The sequence below is a fragment of the Salmo salar genome, chromosome ssa19 (genome assembly GCF_905237065.1).
Source record: "Salmo salar chromosome ssa19, Ssal_v3.1, whole genome shotgun sequence".
NCBI classification, from domain to species: domain Eukaryota; kingdom Metazoa; phylum Chordata; class Actinopteri; order Salmoniformes; family Salmonidae; genus Salmo; species Salmo salar.
Genome location: NC_059460.1, coordinates 26,282,789 through 26,306,048, shown reverse-complemented (window position 1 = coordinate 26,306,048; position 23,260 = coordinate 26,282,789). Strand labels below are relative to the sequence as shown.

General features: G+C 43.6%; 1 protein-coding gene across 2 annotated transcripts in view; it reads left to right on the top strand.

Annotated features, from left to right (window-relative positions):
• The window catches only part of LOC106578613 (ubiquitin-protein ligase E3C), a 46,236-nt gene that overhangs the window by 12,636 nt on the left and 10,340 nt on the right, over window positions 1-23,260 (top strand). For both annotated transcript variants that reach the window (XM_014157612.2, XM_045702164.1), the window contains exons 14-19: window positions 509-735; window positions 3,251-3,355; window positions 3,855-3,942; window positions 16,947-17,044; window positions 17,360-17,492; window positions 18,381-18,628. In XM_014157612.2, coding sequence (XP_014013087.1) covers window positions 509-735; window positions 3,251-3,355; window positions 3,855-3,942; window positions 16,947-17,044; window positions 17,360-17,492; window positions 18,381-18,628 — 899 coding nt within the window. The remainder of the gene's footprint in view (window positions 1-508; window positions 736-3,250; window positions 3,356-3,854; window positions 3,943-16,946; window positions 17,045-17,359; window positions 17,493-18,380; window positions 18,629-23,260) is intronic.

Here is a 23,260-nt window from a genome sequence, read left to right as displayed (position 1 = left end):
CCCTTTCATCTATTCTGATTTGAAGTGAATTTAACAAGTGACATTGATAAGGGATCATAGACTGACCAAGTGAATGCAGGTTGAACCTATGTCATGGAACATTTTTTTACACTCAGTGTATTTTTATCCAAATGGATAGTCTCATAAATCTGTGTCTAATATTCATTGGGCAACAACAGTAAGAGATATAGGGTGACATTTTCCTCCTGGCAAAGACAGCTGTGCTGTGAACAAACGCACAGGTAGAAATAACGGGAGCTCCGATACTGTACCTCACGATTGCGTTGCATAAGGTGTGTAAATCGCGCTTTTGATTAAATCTCCGGTTGAACTAAAGTTCTTTCTCATGGAAATTGGAACAAAAGTTGTGCTGCATAATTCATAATTTAACTTAGTGCATTAGCTCACGGCACAGTTGTCTTTGAGGGAGGAAAATGTCGCCTGCACTGTGTTCAATGGCTGAGTGACGGGGAACAACCGTCCATTCCTCCTGTCCACCCGTTTTCAGGCCACAGCAATACGTCCATGATGCCGTTCACATTGTCCGAGCTGGTGACCCTGTCTCGGTTACTAAGGGACGCTTGTCTGGGCATTATCAAGCTGGCCTACCCAGAGACCAAGACGGAGCACCGCGAGGAGTACATGGCCGCCTTCCGCAGCGTGGGGGTCAAGACAAACACAGAGGTGCAGCAGCGCATCCAGGCCGAGCAGAAACGTTGGGTCCAGCTCTTCAAGGTGATTGCCCACCCATCGCCCTGGCATGGTCAGGGTCATATTCATTACTCCCACTGTAGCAAAACTTTTTACAACGGGAAAGGCATACAAGCTTTTCTTATTGGACAAATTTCAGGTAGTCCCTCCCCTTTGTGACTCGTTTGCTTCCGTTTTGCTCCGAGTGAATGCGACCAAGGCAGTGGCTCCACATCTAATTGAGGTTTTTGATACGGTCCTATGTTTGCAAAATAGTTCAGAAAACGTGTTTCGCAATCTAACATTTAGATGCCTCCCAACTGGCTTGATTCCTTACTCTTGTAACGGATTTGGAAAATGGTTACATGCTAGTGTATTCAGTGTCCTCTTGAATGCCCTCTTTTTAAAAGTACAATGCAGCCGTATTTCACTATCACATTTCTGGGTAACAATTAAGTACCTTTACTGTGATTGTTTTCAATTAAAATGGTCAAAAAGAAGCAAAAATAGCTTCTTAGCAAAGGGAAATTTCTCAAGCAAGACTTTTGTTAGGACTGTCTGGGAGTGGTTTGAGTGGGGATTGGAAAACTGAAAAATAGCTGTTATTGGCAGAGATGTTTAGAACTTTCTTATTGGTCTATTAACTAATTTACAGCATAGTGACATCACCATGGAAAGCCAGAACTCCATCCCTCTAAAACAGGCTGAAGTTTCAGTTGGTCTTTTCAAACAGCTCTTACACTAAAAGGGCATTATCATAATTTTCACAATTTCACAATATTTTTCCAACTTCATAGTGTGGAAATATATATAAACACAGGAAAACCACGTTTTTGACTGCACTGTGCCTTTAAAATGTCATATTTTGACTTTGGATTCTCTCATAGCCTTTACAAAAATGTGTCGATCAGCAACAGAGCATGCATGGCTAAATTCACACCAGGAAGAGCAAAGGGGGTTGAATGAGGACACATATTGTCTGTTTACTGAAAGGAAATGAGACAGATAACAACATTAGGTTAATTCGCCACTCGTCAGGCCTCTCTCATCTTTACCTCCCTCTCCTTCACTCTATCCTCCTCTCCCTCTTTCTCTCTCTTTCCCTGTAACGGTAATTAAGCGACTTCATTCTTGGCTTTGAATTTGAGAGAGGGCCTCGAAGGTGAGCGATGCTTTCTTTCAGCCGAGGTGTTGGCCGTGTACAAATGCGGCAGGAATTTCATAACAGATCGAGGAGCGCAAACACCGTCAGCTAAAACGACCCATTAAAGAAGTGGGAGAGCAGGGGAAAGGCATTTTCCAAATTGAACGGGGCTGGATTTACAGTCGTTTTAACGCCGCTGACCCCCTAACACGCTAATGTTTGGTTCGAGTCATCAGCCGTCCCTCGACCATCTTTTATCACCCCCATTGTCGAGCTATCTATATAATTGAAAGAAGTTAATTTAATGAAAATGATCAACTAAGCTTGTATTAATATTGCTAATGGACCTTCTCTTCTTGGCTATGTTTGGAGAGGGATGTCACGGTGGAGTTTGGGAAAGGCCCATTAAGGCGTGCACTTAACCCGATGGGCTAATTAAGGAATGCTTATTCATTCCTCGGAGTAGGGGCTATGTCTCCGAGCCCATCGTCCGCGCCACGAACAGCGTTTTGCACTCCCCATTATTACTGAGAATACCGACTCCAGTCGTCGCTGATGACTGCTCGAGATTGATCGCGTCCCGTATGAAAACGTTGTGCGTTTTAAAAATAACATTTCCATTCAAACGATGTTGCCTGCTTATTGTATTAAATTGTTTCAAGGTAATTACGTGATTGACTACTCCTCCTAGCTAGTGCCGGTAATGACTGTGGAGTGAGATTATGGAAAGGATCAATATAGACGTAACAAGTTCAGTCTTTACAGTGGAGTACTTATCAACTTCTGTCTAACATTCATATCCCAACACTGCACACAGTAAGACATGGGATAGGAGGCAACAAATCCATGTTTTTCACAGGACAGTACAGGAACATGTTTTTAGGACAGGACAGTTAAAGATTGACATTTTTTGATATTGACGGTACTGGACAGGAATAAATATCCCAACAACTCTCACCCTGACCCTAACTCACAGTACAACAGAGTTACACCGGTCAAAATGTTGCTCTTGGTCACGTGGCTGATGTCAATTAACTCTGGTGCTGGACATGGAGGGACGACTCCAGCCATTTCTCTTTTATACTATTGTTATGGCATGCTAATGGCTCAATCACAAATAGCTTTAGAGGAAGCAGCTTGTTGTCTAGCCTCCACATAGGTTTTGTTTCTTTGTAAACAAACTAATCTATGTTAAAATGACACGTTTGACGTGTTTTAAAATGACTAGTATGTTTAACTTTTGGTTTCACGTATGTATTTTGTTGCACTTTCACTTATTCATTACATAACCAGCGTATTTTCATTTGTTTTTATATGAAGTAGAGAGACTGAGAAAGAACAGAGGGAGTGGTTTTGTTCTCACAGTCCTGAGTGACTGACTTTTATTTGTGTTGTTTATTGCTATTTCTTTTGCAGGTCATCACTAACTTGGTAAAGATGGTGAAGGCTCGTGACATCAGACGACCATTCTGTCCAGCAGGCCATTGGCTTGCTGAAGAGGTCAACATCCGAGCAGATAAGGTAACCGTGCTCTCGGCCATTACATCAGACTCGTTGCCCTTAATGAGATTATCCGTCTTATCACTAATATGCTTTACTCAATAACACTTCACTGACACTTCATTTGAACAATCCACCTGTATGACTGCATACAGGACTTATGAAACACCATTTTAGTTTATATATGTTACAACGACATCTACGGGATGCATGCAATGTCATGAACTGAGCTACTGAGATGTAGCTTCAGGAGTATCTATGTAAATGGTGTTAAAATGGATCGAATACGTTAACTTTATTGTCCAATTACATGGACATTCATTTTGTGAGGTCAGCATACAAATTACACTAAAACAATACATTATAGTACATGCAGTACAAAAATACTGGGAAGTGACCATACACGTATACGTAGTCCCTGTGGCATACTGTCAGGACATGTATTGGGTCCACATTTTGTCCTTTGTAGGATGTTGTTACTATAGCCATGCTGACTGGAGACGTGCTCGTCCCCCTCCAGGTGACCCAGTTGTACGTCCCTTCAGCCAGACACGTGTGGAGGACGCGGAGGATGGGACGCATCGGACCCCTGCAGTCCACACTGGATGGTACGATACAATATAGTAGCCCCAAAAAGTAGTTCCTGTTATGCATTAACGAAGACGGTGGGAAACCCTGTGCATCCTAGCTATCCGGTATATAACTGCGCATATCCAGCTAGTGTTGGCATGGGGGAAGTGTGTCATGTTTTCCTATGGGAAACATGAACAGTTCCCTGTCTTAGTAATACGTGTCTTTGGCATTAACCAACCACTGATGGTCGTCACAGATTTTAGAAGTACAGTGAAATACCCTAATTGGGGTATAGGGAACACTGTGTGACCTCTGGTAAATTAAGCTCTTAGGTCAGCTCAGCTGTAATCTCAGGTTTGTTGTTTTCCTTCGAGTCACTCCAAAATGCCTCAGCGAAGTGCCAGGGAGGGCAATGGGCCGAGAGAGACAGCCAGGCTCTTATGCCCTTTAATTTCGAGCTGCATCGCGGGCCTCCGGCAGTGGGCAGAGAGAGCTGGTGTGAAAACAAACAGATAACAATGCGTGTATGATCTGCCTAATGCCACTCCGGCCAGCCCCGATACCTAGATCAATTCAATTAGCCTGAGAGTCCTGATGAGCGCAGCCACATCTGGCTGTATATTTGTCTACCCTTTCTTCGTTTCCTTAAATGGACAGGCCCTCGGGTGATGAATGGCCAACGTATTGACCACTCCGGGCCATATTTCTCCTCAAAGATGGAAACCTGATGGGCGAAATGCAGATGGGATTGACTAATTGAGCAGAAGAATTTAGCTCTAAGGGAGACAATGAAGGGGTGGAGAATGGCAGTTTAACTTTGCTTTTGTGGCAGTTTTTGGTTCTAAACGGTTCTGAATGGCGAGTTTAATACAAAACAAACATCCACTTAATGGAAACGGCCGGGCATGTTGGACAGGCAGCTCACAGTTGCATTAATTGAAAGTGTGTGTTAGTGAGGAAGGGGAAGTCGAGGCAGGATTGAGCACTCTTTAATGGGCTGCCTGTAAACAGTCAGCTGGGTGGAGAGAGGGGGCCTAGCAGGTTTGTAGTCGGGTAGGGAGTAGGGTTAGCAGGTATGCAGGATGGGGGGCAACTGGAGAAATGGAAGGATTGGGTTATCGGTGTTTGGCCCCCTTCATGAATACCTGTCTGGGTTTTCTGTTCAGTGTTTGTCATTAGGGAGATTCAGGTCAAGAGTGTGGGGTTTAGATTCTGGTAGTGGGAAAGAGAAACCTCTGTGCAGCCTGGTCAGCATCTATCCACACACTGTGTGGTCATGGAAACCCTACATGGGGCTTTTAGGAAGCCCTACATGGGGCTTTTATTAGATGGATGGATGAATTAGAGCCGGATGGATGGATGGATAACTAGATGGAGGATCAGATTGATGAATGGGAGGATAGTGTGGATAGATGGGTTAATTGATGAAGTGAAGATGGATAAATGAATAAATAACTAGATGGATGGGTGGAAGACAGACATATTGACTGTTACAGAGCAGTTTAAGCTAACGTTGTTGTACTGTATTGTATGTAGAGTTATGCACGGGTCAGCTTTTTGGAGCCGGCCACATCAATTCCGAGCCCCACCCGATATCCGACATCAGGACAGATTTTTCTCCACAACCTGACCCACCTGCATAGAATTGTTCCCGAGAGCCGATTCGTGACCTGCCAAATAACATCAATTTCTTTAGTTGCTTTTATGACTCCAGAGTAGTAGACTATTAGTGTATTCCCCCGCATGAATGAATTTGTCTGCATGTCTATTCAGCGTTTGGATAAAAGGAAACCATGCCACGAATTAAGAACGATAGGCCTATCTTTTTATTTTCTCGATGCGATGCGGCACATTGACAACTCGGATCTCTTTGAAAAAGAGCCTTCTAACTAGCCTTCTACTCACCTAATGAAAGCCTATAGCTGACATAACACAACAATACCTTGACATTCAATATTTAGATAAATAGTTTAATTAAAACTTAATCAACAATTCCCAGAATCTAATAGGCTATAGGCTGCAAAAATAGCCTACATTTAGTAGGCTACTCAAACTTTTACCAGCCGCACCGGTTCAAACTTTATATGGCCTGCGTATGGTCAAAAACTGGTACGCTCAATGCTGTCGGGGGTACTATATATATATATATATATTTTTTTTTTCAAACAGTCCATTTATTTTTTCTAACGGGGCTATACATTTGGGTGAGGTTTTTTTCTCGCCTGAGTAGCCTCGTTTCACTTCCAAAAATAAAATTAAACCATCTAGTGTTCAGCGAAATAACAACACAATGTCAAATACAGGTAGCCTAGTCAAATAATGAACATCCAAACACATGTTACTCTTTCACGGGAATTCCACTAACGGTCCGTATGTAGCCAAACGTAGCTGCTGCTCCTGTTGGTATCTGTACTGATGGCGCAAAAGCCATGACAGGGAGACATGGTGGAGTGGTAATGCGCATGCAAGCAGTTGCTCCCGACGCCACTTGGGTACACTGCAGCATCCACCGAAAGGCTCTTGCTGCCAAGGGAATGCCTGACCGCTTGAAAGACGTTTTGGACACTACAGTGAAAATGGTTAACTTTGTTAAAGCAAGGCCCCTGAACTCGCGTGTATTTTCAGCACTATGCAATGATATGGGCAGTGACCGTGTAACGCTTTTACAACATACAGAAGTGCGCTGGTTATCAAGGGGCAAAGTATTGACACGTTTTTCTTAATTGAGAGACAAGCTTAAAGTTTTCTTTACTGACCATAATTTTCACTTGTCTGACCGCTTGCATGATGACGAGTTTCTCATACGACTGCCCTATCTGGGTGATGTTTTTTCTCGCCTGAATGATCTGAATTAGAGGTCGACCGATTAATCGGAATGGCCGATTAATTAGGGCCGATTTCAAGTTTTCATAACAATCGGTATTTTTGGACACCGATTTGCAGATTTTGTATTTTATTTATACACCTTTATTTAGGCAAGTCAGTTAAGAATACATTCTTATTTTCAATGACGGCCTAGGAACGGTGGGTTAACTGCCTTGTTCAGGGGCAGAACGACAGAATTTTACCTTGTCAGCTCGGGGATTCGTTTTTGCAGCCTTCCGGTTACTAGTCCAACGCTCTAACCACCTGCCTTACATTGCACTCCACAAGGACCCTGCGTGGCAGGCTGACTACCTGTTACGCGAGGGCAGCAAGAAGCCAAGGTACGTTGCTAGCTAGCATTAAACTTATCTTATAAAAAACAATCAATCTTAACATAATCACTAGTTAACTACACATGGTTGATGATATTACTAGTTTATCTAGCGTGTCCTGCGTTGCATATAATCGATGCGGTGCCTGTTAATTTCTCATTGAATCACAACCTACTTCGACAAACGAGTGATGATTTAACAAGCGCATTTGCGAAAAAAGCACTGTCGTTGCACCAATGTACCTAACCATAAACATCAATGCCTTTCTTTAAAATCAATACACAAGTATATATTTTTAAACCTGCATATTTAGTTAATATTGCCTGCTAACATGAATTTCTTATAACTAGGGAAATTCTATCACTTCTCTTGCGTTCCGTGCAGGCAGTCAGGGTATATGCAGCAGTTTGGGCCGCCTGGCTCATTGCGAACTGTGTGAAGTCCATTTATTCCTAACAAAGGCCGTAATTAATTATGACATAGCATTGAAGGTTGTACAATGTAACAGCAATATTTAGACTTAGCGATGCCATCCGTTAGATAAAATACGGAACGGTTCCGTATTTCACTGAAAGAATAAACGTTTTGTTTTCGTAATGATAGTTTCCGGATTCGACCATTTTAATGACCTAAGGCTCGTATTTCTGTGTGTTATGTTATAATTAAGTCTATGATTTGATAGAGCAGTCTGACTGAGCGATGGTAGGCACCAGCAGGCTCGTTAGCATTCATTCAAACAGCACTTTCGTGCGTTTGCCAGCAGCTCTTCGCAATGCTTCAAGCATTGTGCTGTTTATGACTTCAAGCCTATCAACTCCCGAGAATAGGCTGGTGTAACTGATGTGAAATGGCTAGCTAGTTAGCGGGGTGCGCGCTAATACCGTTACAAACGTCACTCGCTCTGAGACTTGGAGTAGTTGTTCCCCTTGCTCTGCATGGGTAACGCTGCTTCGAGGGTGGCTGTTGTTGATGTGTTCCTGGTTCGAAGCCCAGAGGAGCAAGGAAAGGGACGGAAGCTATACTGTTACACTGGCAATACTAAAGTGCCTATAAGAACATCCAATAGTCAAAGGTATTTGAAATACAAATCGTATAGAGAGAGAGAGTCATATAATTCCTACTACAACCTAAAACTTCTTAACTGGGAATATTGAAGACTCATGTTAAAAGGAACCACCAGCTTTCATATGTACTGAGCAAGTAACTTAAATGTTAGCTTTTTTTACATGGCACATATTGCACTTTTACTTTCTTTTCCAACACTTTGTTTTTGCATTATTTAAACCAAATTCAATCAATCAATCAATCAAATTTATTTTTATATAGCCCTTCGTACATCAGCTGATATCTCAAAGTGCTGTACAGAAACCCAGCCTAAAACCCCAAACAGCAAGCAAAGCATGTGAAAGAAGCACGGTGGCTAGGAAAAACTCCCTAGGAAAAACTCCCTAGAAAGGCCAAAAACCTAGGAAGAAACCTAGAGAGGAACCAGGCTATGAGGGGTGGCCAGTCCTCTTCTGGCTGTGCAGGGTGGATATTATAACAGAACATGGTCAAGATGTTAAAATGTTAAAATGTTCATAAATGACCAGCATGGTCAAATAATAATAATCATAGTAGTTGTCGAGGGTGCAACAAGCACGTCCGGTGAACAGGTCAGGGTTCCATAGCCGCAGGCAGAACAGTTGAAACTGGAGCAGCAGCACGGCCAAGTGGACTGGGGACAGCAAGGAGTCATCATACCAGGTAGTCCTGAGGCATGGTCCTAGGGCTCAGGTCCTCCGAGAGAAAGACAGACAGAGAGAATTAGAGAGAGCATATTTAAATTCACACAGGACACCGGATAAGACAAGAGAAATACTCCAGATGTAACAGACTGACCCTAGCCCCCCGACACATAAACTACTGCAGCATAAATACTGGAGGCTGAGACAGGAGGGATCAGAAGACACTGTGGCCCCATCCGATGATACCCCCGGACAGGGCCAAACAGGCAGGATATAACCCCACCCACTTTGCCAAAGCATAGCCCCCACACCACTAGAGGGATGTCTCCAACCACCAACTTACCGTCCTAAGACAAGGCCGAGTATAGCCCACAACGATCTCCGCCATGGCACAACCCAAGGGGGGGGCGCCAACCCAGACAGGAAGACCACGTCAGTGACTCAACCCACTCAAGTGACGCACCCCTCCCATGGACGGCATGGAAGAACACCAGTAAGCCAGTGACTCAGCCCCTGTAAAAGGGTTAGAGGCAGAGAATCCCAGTGGAAAGAGGGGAACCCTCCCTGCAAGGCAGAGACAGCAAGGGCGGTTCGTTGCTCCAGCCTTTCCGTTCACCTTCACACTCCTGGGCCAGACTATACTTAATCATAGGACCTACTGAAGAGATAAGTCTTCAGTAAAGACTTAAAGGTTGAGACTGAGTCTGCGTCTCTCACATTGGTAGGCAGACCATTCCATAAAAATGGAGCTCTATAGGAGAAAGCCCTACCTCCAGCCGTTTGCTTAGAAATTCTAGGGACAATTAGGAGGCCTGCGTCTTGTGACCGTAGCATACGTGTAGGTATGTACGGCAGGACCAAATCGGAAAGATAGGTAGAACGCAAGCCCATGTAATTTTGTAGGTTAGCAGTAAAACCTTGAAATCAGCCCTTGCCTTAACAGGAAGCTAGTGTAGGGAGGCTAGCACTGGAGTAATATGATCACATTTTTTGGTTCTAGTCAGGATTCTAGCAGCCGTATTTAGCACTAACTGAAGTTTATTTAGTGCTTTATCCGGGTAGCCGGAAAGTAGAGCATTGCAGTAGTCCAGCCTAGAAGTAACAAAAGCATGGATTAATTTTTCTGCGTCATTTTTGGACAGAAAGTTTCTGATTTTTGCAATGTTACGTAGATGGAAAAAAGCTGTCCTTGAAACAGTCTTGATATGTTCTTCAAAAGAGAGATCAGGGTTCAGAGTAACGCTGAGGTCCTTCACAGTTTTATTTGAGACGACTGTACAACCATCCAGATTAATGGTTAGATTCAACAGAAGATCTCTTTGTTTCTTGGGACCTAGAACAAGCATCTCTGTTTTGTCCGAGTTTAAAAGTAGAAAGTTTGCAGCCATCCACTTCTTTATGTCTGAAACACAGGCTTCTAGCGAGGGCAATTTTGGGGCTTCACCATGTTTCATTGAAATGTAGAGCTGTGTTAAATTTAACATTACGTTTTCGAATGACATCCCCAAGAGGTAAAATATATAGTGAAAACAATAGTGGTCCTAAAACGGAACCTTGAGGAACACCGAAATTTACAATTGATTTGTCAGAGGACAGACCATTCACAGAGACAAACTGATATCTTTCCGACAGATAAGATCTAAACCAGGCCAGAACTTGTCCATGTAGACCAATTTGGGTTTCCAATCTCTCCAAAAGAATGTGGTGATCGATGGTATCAAAAGCGGCACTAAGATCTAGGAGCACGAGGACAGATGCAGATCCTCGGTCTGACGTCATTAAAAGGTAATTTACCACCTTCACAAGTGCAGTCTCAGTGCTATGATGGGGTCTAAAACCAGACTGAAGCGTTTCGTATACATTGTTTGTCTTCAGGAAGGCAGTGAGTTGCTGTGCAACAGCTTTTTCTAAAATTTTTGAGAGGAATGTAAGATTCGATATAGGCCGATGGTTTTTTATAATTTCTGGATCAAGATTCGGCTTTTTCAAGAGAGGCTTTATTACTGCCACTTTTAGTGAGCTTGGTACACATCCGGTGGATAGAGAGCCGTTTATTATGTTCAACATAGGAGGGCCAAGCACAGGAAGCAGCTCTTTCAGTAGTTTAGTTGGAATAGGGTCCAGTATGCAGCTTGAGGGTTTGGAGGCCATGATTATTTTCATCATTGTGTCAAGAGATATAGTACTAAAACACTTTAGTATCTCCCTTGATCCTAGGTCCTGGCAGAGTTGTGTAGACTCAGGACAATGGAGCTTTGGAGGAATACCCAGATTTAAAGAGGAGTCTGTAATTTGCTTTCTAATGATCATGATCTTTTCCTCAAAGAAGTTCATAAATGTATTACTGCTGAAGTGAAAGCCATCCTCCATTTGCGAAGGCTGCTTTTTAGTTAGCTTTGCGACAGTATCAAAAAGAAATTTCGGATTGTTCTTATTTTCCTCAATTAAGTTGGAAAAATAGGATGATCCAGCAGCAGTGAGGGCTCTTCGATACTGCACGGTACTGTCTTTCCAAGCTAGTCGGAAGACTTCCAGTTTGATGTGGCGCCATTTCCGTTCCAATTTTCTGGAAGCTTGCTTCAGAGCTCGTGTATTTTCTCTATACCAGGGAGCTAGTTTCTTATGACAAATGTTTTTAGTTTTTAGGGGTGCAACTGCATCTAGGGTATTGCGCAAGGTTAAATTGAGTTCCTTGTTAGGTGGTTAACTGATTTTTGTCCTCTGACGTCCTTGGGTAGGCAGAGGCAGTCTGGAAGGGCATCAAGGAATCTTTGGGTTGTCTGAGAATTTATAGCACGACTTTTAATGCTCCTTGGTCGGGGTCTGAGCAGATTATTTGTTGCAATTGCAAACGTAATAAAATGGTGGTCCGATAGTCCAGGATTATGAGGAAAAACATTAAGATCCACAACATTTATTCCATGGGACAAAACTAGGTCCAGAGTATGACTGTGGCAGTGAGTAGGTCCAGAGACATGTTGGACAAAACCCACTGAGTCGATGATGGCTCCGAAAGCCTTTTGGAGTGGGTCTGTGGACTTTTCCATGTGAATGTTAAAGTCACCAAAAATTAGAATATTATCTGCTATGACTACAAGATCCGATAGGAATTCAGGGAACTCAGTGAGGAACACTGCATATGGCCCAGGAGGCCTATAAACAGTAGCTAGAAAAAGTGAGTGAGTAGGCTGCATAGATTTCATGACTAGAAGCTCAAAAGACGAAAACGTCATAGTTTCTTTTTTTGTAAATTGAAATTTGCTATCGTAAATGTTAGCAACACCTCCGCCTTTGCCGGATGCACGGGGGGTATGGTCACTAGTGTAACCAGGGGGTGAGGCCTCATTTAACACAGTAAATTCATCAGGCTTAAGCCATGTTTCAGTCAGGCCAATCACATCAAGATTATTATCAGTGATTAGTTCATTGACTATAACTGCCTTGGAAGTGAGGGATCTAACATTAAGTGACCCAATTTTGAGATGTGAGGTATCACAATCTCTTTCAATAATGGCAGGAATGGAGGAGGTCTTTATACTAGTGAGATTGCTAAAGCGAACACCGCCATTTTTAATTTTGCCCAACCTAGATCGAGGCACAGACACGGCCTCAATGGGGAAAGCTGAGCTGACTACGCTGACTGTGCTAGTGGCAGACTCCACTAAGCTGGCAGGCTGGCTAACAGCCTGCTGCCTGGCCTGCACCCTATTTCATTGTGGAGCTAGAGGAGTTAGAGCCCTGTCTATGTTCGTAGATAAGATGAGAGCACCCCTCCAGCTAGGATGGAGTTCGTCACTCCTCAACAGGCCAGGCTTGGTCCTGTTTGTGGGTGAGTCCCAGAAAGAGGGCCAATTATCTACAAATTCTATCTTTTGGGAGGGGCAGAAAACAGTTTTCAACCAGCGATTGAGTTGTGAGACTCTGCTGTAGAGCTCATCACTCCCCCTAACTGGGAGGGGGCCAGAGACAATTAATCGATGCCGACACATCTTTCTAGCTGATTTACACGCTGAAGCTATGTTGCGCTTGGTGACCTCTGACTGTTTCATCCTAACATCGTTGGTGCCGACGTGGATAACAATATCTCTATACTCTCTACACTCGCCAGTTTTAGCTTTAGCCAGCACCGTCTTTAGATTAGCCTTAACGTCGGTAGCCCTGCCCCCTGGTAAACAGTGTATGATCGCTGGATGATTAGTTTTAAGTCTAATACTGCGGGTAATGGAGTCGCCAATGACTAGGGTTTTCAATTTGTCAGAGCTAATGGTGGGAGCCGTCGGCGTCTCAGACCCCACAACGGGAGGAGTAGAGACCAGAGAAGTCTCGGCCTCCGACTCCGACTCGCTTAATGGGGAGAACCGGTTGAATGTTTCTGTCGGCTGAATAAGCGACACCGGTTGAGCATTCCTACAGCGTTTCCCTCCAGAAGCCATGTTGAAAGTTGTTCGGCTGCGGGGACCGTGCGAGGGGGTTTATACTAACGTTACTATCTGTACTTACTGGTGGCACAGACGCTGTTTCATCCTTTCCTACACTGAAATTACCCTTGCCTAACGATTGCGTCTGAAGCTGGGCTTGCAGCACAGCTATCCTTGCCGTAAGGCGATCGTTCTCCTGTATATTATAAGTACAACGACTGCAATTAGAAGGCATCATGTTAATGTTACTTAGCTTCGGCTGAACATGTTTCATTATTTATTTGAGGCTAAATTGATTTTATTGATGTATTATATTAAGTTAAAATAAGTGTTCATTCAGTATTGTTGTAATTGTCATTATTACAAATACATTTTTTTTTAAATCGGACGATTAATCGGCTTTTTTGGTCCTCCAATAATCGGTATTGGCGTTGAAAAATCATAATCGGTCGACCTCTAATCTGAATCTAGGATTACAGGGACTCTCCGCAACTACACTGCTAAAAAAAATAAAGGGAACACTTAAACAACACAATGTAACTCCAAGTCAATCACACTTCTGTGAAATCAAACTGTCCACTTAGGAAGCAACACTGATTGACAATAAATTTCACATGCTATTGTACAAATGGAATAGACAACAGGTGGAAATTATAGGCAATTAGCAAGACACCCCCAATAAAGGATTGGTTCTGCAGGTGGTGACCACAGACCACTTCTCAGTTCCTATGCTTCCCGGCTGATGTTTTGGTCACTTTTGAATGCTGGCGATGCTTTCACTCTAGTGGTAGCATGAGACGGAGTCTACAACCCACACAAGTGGCTCAGGTAGTGCAGCTCATCCAGGATGGCACATCAATGCGAGCTGTGACAAGAAGGTTTGCTGTGTCTGTCAGCGTAGTGTCCAGAGCATGGAGGCGCTACCAGGAGACAGGCCAGTACATCTGGAGACGGGGAGGAGGCCGTACGGGGGCAACAACCCAGCAGCAGGACCGCTACCTCCGCCTTTGTGCAAGGAGGAGCAGGAGGAGCACTGCCAGAGCCCTGCAAAATGACCTCCAGCAGGCCAAAAATGTGCATGTGTCTGCTCAAACGGTCAGAAACAGACTCCATGAGGGTGGTATGAGGGCCCGACGTCCACAGGTGGGGGTTGTGCTTACAGCCCAACACCGTGCAGGACGTTTTGCATTTGCCAGAGAACACCAAGATTGGCAAATTCGTCACTGGCGCACTGTGCTCTTCACAGATGAAAGCAGGTTCACACTGTGAACGTGTGACAGACGTAACAGAGTCTGGAGACGCCGTGGAGAACGTTCTGCTGCCTGCAACATCCTCCAGCATGACCGGTTTGGCGGAGGGTTAGTCATGGTGTGGGGTGGCATTTCTTTGGGGGGCCGCACAGCCCTCCATGTGCTCGCCAGAGGTAGCCTGACTGCCATTAGGTACCGAGATGAGATCCTCAGACCCCTTGTGAGACCATATGCTGGTGCGGTTGGCCCTGGGTTCCTCCTAATGCAAGACAATGCTACACCTCATGTGGCTGGAGTGTGTCAGCAGTTCCTGCAAGAGGAAGGCATTGATGCTATGGACTGGCCCGCCCGTTCCCCAGACCTGAATCCAATTGAGCACATCTGGGACATGTCTCGCTCCATCCACCAATGCCACGTTGTACCACAGACTGTCCAGGAGTTGGTGGATGCTTTAGTCCAGGTCTGGGAGGAGATCCCTCAGGAGACCATCCGCCACCTCATCAGGAGCATGCCCAGGCGTTGTAGGGAGGTCATACAGGCTCGTGGAGGCCACACACACTACTGAGCCTCATTTTGACTTGTTTTAAGGACATTACATCAAAGTTGGATCAGCCTGTAGTGTGGTTTTCCACTTTAATTTTGAGTGTGACTCCAAATCCAGACCTCCATGGGTTGATAAATTGGATTTCCATTGATTATTTTTGTGTGATTTTGTTGTCAGCACATTCAACTATGTAAAGAAAAAAGTATTTAATAAGATTATTTCATTCATTCAGATCTTGGATGTGTTATTTTAGTGTTCCCTTTATTTTTTTGAGCAGTGTATATTCAATGTGCGGGACAAATTTGAGGCTATGATTAAGAAGTTGGTGCTCTACTCTGTCTGCACTAACAAGGACAACACACAGGTCTTTCCATCGTTGTATGATTTTTTGTGTGCAAATGAACTCAAGTTTATGAACAATGTCAAATGTGATATAGCAAAGCACCTGAGTGAGTTGGGTGCGCAATTACCCAGGTACTTTCCCAAAACGGATGACACCAGATTTGTTATCCCTTTAATGCCCTGCCTCCAGTCCACTTACCGATATCTGAACAAGAGAGCCTCATCAAAATCGCAAATTGCAACCAGCGGTTCTGTGAAAATGTAATTTAATCAGAAGCCACTGCTAGATTTCTGGATTGGGCTACGCTTAGAGTATCCTGCCTTGGCAAATCGCGCTGTGAAGACACTGATGCCCTTTGCAACCACGTACCTATGTGAGAGTGGATTCTCGGCCCTCACTAGCATGAAAACTAAATACAGGCACAGTCCGTGTGTGGAAAATGATTTAAGACAGATTCTCTCCAATACAACCCAACATTGCAGAGTTATGTGCATCCTTTCAAGCACACCCTTCTCATTAACCTGTGGTGAGTTATTCACAATTGTTGATGAACAAATACGTTTTTTTTTTTATATAAGATGGTTAAATAAAGAGCAAAAGTATTGATTATTATAATATTATTATTTGTGCCCTGGTCCTAGAAGAGCTCTTTGTCACTTCCCGCGAGCCGGGTTGTGACAAAAACTCACACTCATTCTTATGTTTAATAAATGTATCATATAGTAGTGTGTGTGTATGGCTGACCCTGGTGCTAGAGGGGGTACGCAGCTGGAGGTTGAATGTTTGAAGGGGTACGGGACTATAAAAAGTTTGGGAACCTCTGGTCTAAATAAACGAAAGCCTGAATTAATATAATATTTAACTGAATTATCGTAAACAAATGCCTGCTTGCACTTTTGCAGGCTGTGTATCCATCTACCGGGTGGTTGTCCTCCCTGTCCACAATGACTACAAAATCCTTCCAACCCGGGGATTTCACTCGCACAGCACCTGTTTCCACGATGGTGTATTTCACCATCATAACCTTTCTTTCTAATTCTCCTGTTACGTTACCCATTTTCGTGTGAGCTAGGAGTCAGGGAAAATAAACTTGGCAACATATATTGTTGCGTGGCAGAAGGGAAAATAAACTTGGCAACATATATTGTTGCGTGGCAGAAGGGAACATAAGCACTGCACCTGGACAAATTAGGAATGTTTCAGCACCACACATAATGGACAGTTCCCTGCTCCACTCTCACTGCATAGCTGGTAGCCTAAGCCTAGGCTATGTCTGCCTCGCCGCTCACGTAATGGAATTTGCAACACAACTCAACACAACAAGCTATTGGCTTTTTATCTTAATTTGAAACGTTTCCAAACCGCAGTATAATTGTTCTGAACTGCGAGCCTCCCAGAGGGTAGGAAGAATGTTTTCATTTCACCCCCCTGCTGATTTAATTTTTTTTGTTTTGGGTCAACCGCGGGGAACCGTGGGTATTCGACCAGATGCAGGTCTCTACAGTATTGTTGTTGAAGAGGAGGGAAAAATAAAGGATGTTCTATTTTATTCTATTCTAGTGGGGATGGAGCCTCCACAGCTGTCTGTGTCTGAGGAGAGACACTTGGCCATCCTGACTGAGCTGCCTTTCGTCGTGCCCTTTGAGGAGCGAGTCAAGGTGCTCCACATCTCAGCCCTGCATATTGCTCCATGTACTTGTTATAAAACCCAAACCCTTGAGGAATAGTCTGTATAACTGACTTAATTTTCACCTCAGTTATCAATGTGTCAATATATTAGTTATTCTAGAAGTCGCAGACATTACCTCTCAGAAACCAATTGAAGAGAAAACAAGCACATAGCATTTGTTTAAATTGTTTTATCTTCTTTATTTACTGCCTCAATTAGAAATAGTCCATGTAGTCAATATAGATGTCCTATAAAACCTGGCTGGCTGTAGGTAGTCATTTAAATCTGCTTGTCCCTGGTGAAGATCTTCCAGAGACTGATCTACGCGGACAAGCGGGACGTCCAGGGAGACGGGCCGTTTCTGGACGGGATCAACGTCACCATCAGACGGAACTACATCTACGAGGACGCCTACGACAAGCTCTCCCCAGAAAACGGTACATGGTTAGGCTGAGGAGGGATACAGCTTGGTTAGAAGGGTAATGTCTCGGGCTTGCGTCCCAATAGTCTCTCCTTTCTCCCAAAGTGTGCACTTGTTCACTTCCCGTCATGGATTTGGATGGAAATTACTGGTATAATAAAGTAGTGAATGAGTGCACATTTCAGGACGCAGCCTCAGTTTCTAATATTTGTGGTCCATAAAATCCAGATTTTGTCGCCGAGGTTACAGATCCCATTAGAAATGATGGCTAGCTTTCGCATCGGTCTCGGAACTGGGATTTCACGAAAGAATAATTGTGATCGGGATTATTCCAACGGATCGCAAAAAAGCGCGAAATCAATTATTTTAAGTCCCCTCTTTTGTGTTTGAATTTAAAAGAGCACCCGTTTGGCCATATGATTGAAGCGAGTAGTAGGAGACCTTGCCTTGGAGGGGCTGAAAACGATATAATTTATGTGTCTTTCTATGTTATAGCTGCTCTGATTTATCACCTCACATGAATTATGCTGAAACGTGACCTCTTTTGATACGCTTTGATTTGAATATTCCTCAGGTCAGAGAAATCATGCCTCAATGTGGAAATGGGAGAAATAAAAACGCTAAAATAGATATTTTCCGTTTTATCCCTACATATACAGTAGATTTTTAGATTGTAAATGTTAATAACATAACATGCATGCGTGTATATTTCCATGTAGACTGCTTCTACTTTGAGTAGAATACTCTGATCTTACAGAAGAGGTGTCAGAATAAGGGAATTGAATCTAACTTTTTAATAATTTTTGTCTTCATTCCTGGAAGTAAAATATAACAGGCCTTTTCTATATATTATATTTCTATATTAACTTCATTTACCCCCCTCCCCCGTGTCCCCTGTATCCAGAGGCGGACCTGAAGAAACGTATCCGGGTGCACCTGCTCAACGCCCACGGCCTGGACGAGGCGGGCATCGATGGCGGGGGCATCTTCCGTGAATTCCTCAACGAGCTGCTCAAGTCGGGCTTCAACCCCAACCAGGGGTTCTTCAAGACCACCAACGAGGGCCTTCTCTACCCCAGCCCCACCGCCCAGATGCTGGTGGGGGACTCCTTCGCCAGACACTACTACTTCCTGGGACGAATACTGGGGAAGGTAAAGTTATCAATATAAACATTTTATGTATTTTATTGGATAGAGGAGAGACAGTGTTTCACAAAGGCAATGCCGACGCTGGGCAAACGTGTGCTGTTGGGGGGCGGCTCTGACCGCTAGACCACCCAGGCTGCACTGGGAAAGGTAAAGCTGTCTATTTCCAGGTCTCTGTAAAAGTCAGTGTTCTTGTGTAGTCAATACAGTGTAAAGTGGAGCCTCTAGCTAGGTTCCATTAACTTGTCCAGTGATCTCTTTGATGATATCTAGAACGTTTGAAAAGAAGGTAGATTGCCTGCCATGGTGCGTTTCCATTGAGCTGTCTTGTCTAAAAACAGCTGGACATAATGACGTTTCACCTGAAGAAAAAAATGATCCATTTAAGCAAATTGCCATTCTGCCCTTGAGCAAGGCAGTTAACCCCCAACAACAACTGCTCCCCGGGCGCCGATGACGTGGACGTCGATTAAGGCAGCCCCCCACCTCTCTGATTCAGAGGGGTTGGGTTAAATGCGGAAGACACATTTCAGTTGAATGTATTCAGCTGTACAACTAACTAGGTATCCCCTTTCCCATGAACTGGCGACGGCCTGTATGCCCGGCACACCAATCAGTTTCATTTAAAAAAATATATTTTACCTTTATTTAACTAGGCAAGTCAGTTAAGAACAAATTCTTACTTTCAATGACGGCCTAGGAACTGCCTTGTTCAGGGGCAGAACGACAGATTTTTACCTTCTCGGCTCAGGGATTCGATCTAGCAACTTTTCGGTTACTGGCCCAACGCTCTAACCCCTAGGCTACCTGCCGCCCCATGTCTCAGGTAGCCTGCAAAAGCCAGCATGGATAGTAGTAGGGTTAACCCCATTTCTTCGATTGGTCCATTGTTTGGTCAATATGCTGTTGGTCGTCCAAGATATTTTTTAGTCGAGCAGTGGCAAATATATAGAAAGAAATGATGGCACTCGAGATACCTGTCTGATTGACGCCTGTGAGTGGACTAAGCCATTGCTGAGGCCTCGGGAGATGGCACACCAGTATCATTTACCGTTAATTCCCATCATTTCTCATCTACATTTGTTAATGCATTCAGTATATTATTATTATTATTATTATTATTATTATTATTACAGTCTTACTGTTGTAAATGTAGGAGTGGACACGTTGTTTGCAGAGCACACAACCTTAGTCCCATTTAGGAGTTGTCAATTTCTTCATTCTTTTATTTGAAGCGCTCCTGTCCATCTTGAGTAAGGACACGCTCTTGATTATGCATAGAACTAGGCCTAGGCTACCTGGCCTGCTCACAAATGTAGGCCTAGAAATGTGGGGATCTGATACTATTTCTGATTGTCTTATCTCACCATCACTGTGGAGCTTCTCAAAGAAATGTTTTATTCATCTCAAACAGCAAGTAAACAAAGTCTGTTTTTACATTAATTGAGATTGACAATATTTCCTCAACCTAGCCTATTGGAAAAATCTTTCCGGCACTCTCCCTTTCGATAACCACTCAGCATGAAAGGGGGGGAAAAAATGTCATGCTCTGGTCAGGTGGAAACGTCATAAAATAGGCCTACCTGATTACTTCTTTATCCCATGCGCAAATAGCCTACAGCTATGTCTGTCTGGAGCTCACTGGCACAGGAAACTCTTAAGGGCCCAAAATATTTTATACAATGTTGCAAGTTTGCTAGCACAAGCTTCAGGCTGACCAACTTAATAGTTGATACAATGTTTCAAGTTCCTTGAAGATGTGATTTATGGGATATTTCTTTTTATAAGGATATTTTCTACCTGCAGGCTGCCATGTTTTTATTTGTTGGCTTTATGTAGGCTATTTTTACATAATGGCAATGGCAATAGAAGTTACGTTTTGATTTGTATCATTTTCATTTAGATCGAGTTTTGATTAACTACATGACATTGATTTCGAGATATGAAGATCTTATTATAAATGAATTTAAACTGGCACACAGATCAGTAGAAATGGTACGATAACGTGGCACTCCAAATGGAAAGGGTTGCCGACCGCTGGTGTAGCCTATTACCAGCAACTTCAGGAGCTTAAAGGCAGAATCTGCGAAGACCAACAGCACCGGGCAGCAGGAGGGTCGGGAATAGTTATTTTTCTTCTTCTGGTTAGGCTATATCATTTTATTTGTAATCGTAGTGCTTAAAGCATTAGACAAGTCCAGTAGTCTAAATATAGTTGATTTTATTCAAACATAGGGTGTGTCTATATATGGAAAAAGAAACGTTTTAACAGAACACAACAGTCGACTCTCGGTCTACCAATATTTTTTGGGGTCAGGGACAAAACATATTAGCCATTTAGGCCATTCTAATAATTGTGTGTGCCTACTTATCGCCACGGTCTGTGACATGGTGTAACTTCCACTCGTAGGCCTGGAGTTCTGAAACAATTTGATGGTGAAACTGCAATGTGAAGCAATTCAGTCATTCTTGAAAGTCAAGACAATCCTTGTCTTGCAAAAGCATTTTTTTATTGTTGAATAAATGGATATTGCAACCAGTGTGCATTTAGAATTAAATGTTGAGTGGAGCTTATAGTTACGTGATAACATCACGTGCCTCGCGTACCTTCAACATTTTTCTGCAATCTATTTGAAAAACGCATTTTCCATAATTTGTCGCAATAAAGTTGAACAAAAGAAAAATCCACTCCGTCGAACGGATACACATTTATATGATCTTTGGAAAATGTCTCCTGCATCTGCCGTTTCCATTACAAATGTTCGCGACATTGCTTTTGTGGAATAAACCTGGGTCAATGGGAACCTGCCTAATGTCACAGACAATGGAAGAATGAGATGCTAAAGTGCTTGCAGCAGGAACTAACCAATTTAGAAATTAGGGAAGACTCACCCAAGGATGTAGTTATTATCACCAGCTATCTTTAAGCATTAACGGAAACAACAAGCACCTCCAATGTTGTAATTAGATGGTAAACCAACCAATGTGTGTAAGTTGATGGTAGGGAAACCAACCAATGTGTGATGAAGTCTAATCAGTTAATGAGATGTGAAATGGAGTCTGCAACACCGCGCTCCAGTACCTCAGGGAGGGGGTTCTGGCCTGCCCTCTTGTGGTCCTTCTCTGAGGGTCACACTGTGGCCCAGTGACACCAGCCGATCATCTGGGTTTGATCAGAGATCATTACCAATGAGGCAGCTCTAACATTGAATAACAGGTACAGGGACAAGGCTGATTCATTATTACATCTAATGGTTGTTAGTATTTCAACTTGACTTCATATCTAACAAAGGTGTTTGTTGTCCTTGATAAAAAAAAAAAAAAATTATCAAGTGATGTCCAAGAACGTGACCAGTTTGAATGGAATAAGCTACAGAGCTTGAACCCGAGCTTGGTTTCTTAACCCTACAGCATGTGCAATCTGTTGATGGCTTTGTTTTCCCTTCCCCCTTTTCCCCTCCCTGATGGCACAATTTATTAGAGCCTAATGTTTTTAAATGTTCTTTAATGCATGTGCTGACTGATTGTTAATCGAGATGCTGTGAGAGAGAGAGAGAGAGTGTGTGTGTGTGAGTCGGAAGAGGGGTCATCTCATTCTCAACGGGAGAAGAATGACCTCATGACAACCAGCCCCCTCTCAATAAGACCTTCCATTAGCCGGTGATTCCGTCCTCATTGTTTGTGGAGCGATTGCATTTGGCCGAGCGCTAAATCAGCGCCAGCCCCCTGCCGTCAGGGACATAAATAAGCAGTCAATGCATGTGGTAATAGCATTTTGATCTGAAAGTCCTCTCCTGCTCTCTCTCTCTCTCTCCAAGATGGTCCCGTCCACTCATCAGATCACCATAACTCCTCCTGGGTTTTGGACCTAAATAGCACCCTATTCCCTTTTATAGTGCACTACTTTTGACCAGTCGTATGGGCCCTGGTCAAAAGTAGTGCACTACATAGGGTTTAGGGTGCCATTTGGGACTAGGCCTGGTCTCTCTGTATTCGTCCCACTATGAAATGGCCAGTCAGCTGCTAGCGGCATGCTCTGCTCCCCCCTCCCCTCTCACTACAGCTAATGGCTCAGGCAATAAAGGTGGGGGGAAATTATTTAGAATTTGGCTTTCAATTAACCCTACCTAAAGTTCCCTCTTTCTCCATAAATACGGGCTTGTGAGTGCTCGTTTGAGTGGTGTATTGATATTTGTTTAGTGCTGTTATTGGCGATGAACCGGGAGGAAAGATGGAACTGTTATAGATTAGGATTGCATCACTGCTGCGCTGAGATGCGTGGAACACACGCCAAGGCCTATGGGACACAGGAGATTAATATAGTTAATGAATGGCCTCCCGGCCTGCCATTGTTGTGGAGGTAATGTATTATTGTCAGGAGTGGGCCTGTTTGGGGTACTCACTGAAATGGGATTGGACATCACAATATGGGCTATCGCTCTTCCTAACTTGTCCTCCCAACTGACATGTATGAAGGTTGACTCGACAAACAGAAACCACATAACATTACAGACCACATGAGTATATAATTCCACTGAGAATGAAAGCATATTGAATTCTCATAGCCTTCAGTATTGTATCTCTCTAGCATCTGGAGTCCAAGGCAAGGTTGCTGGTCTCTCACTGTTCTCTCTGGCA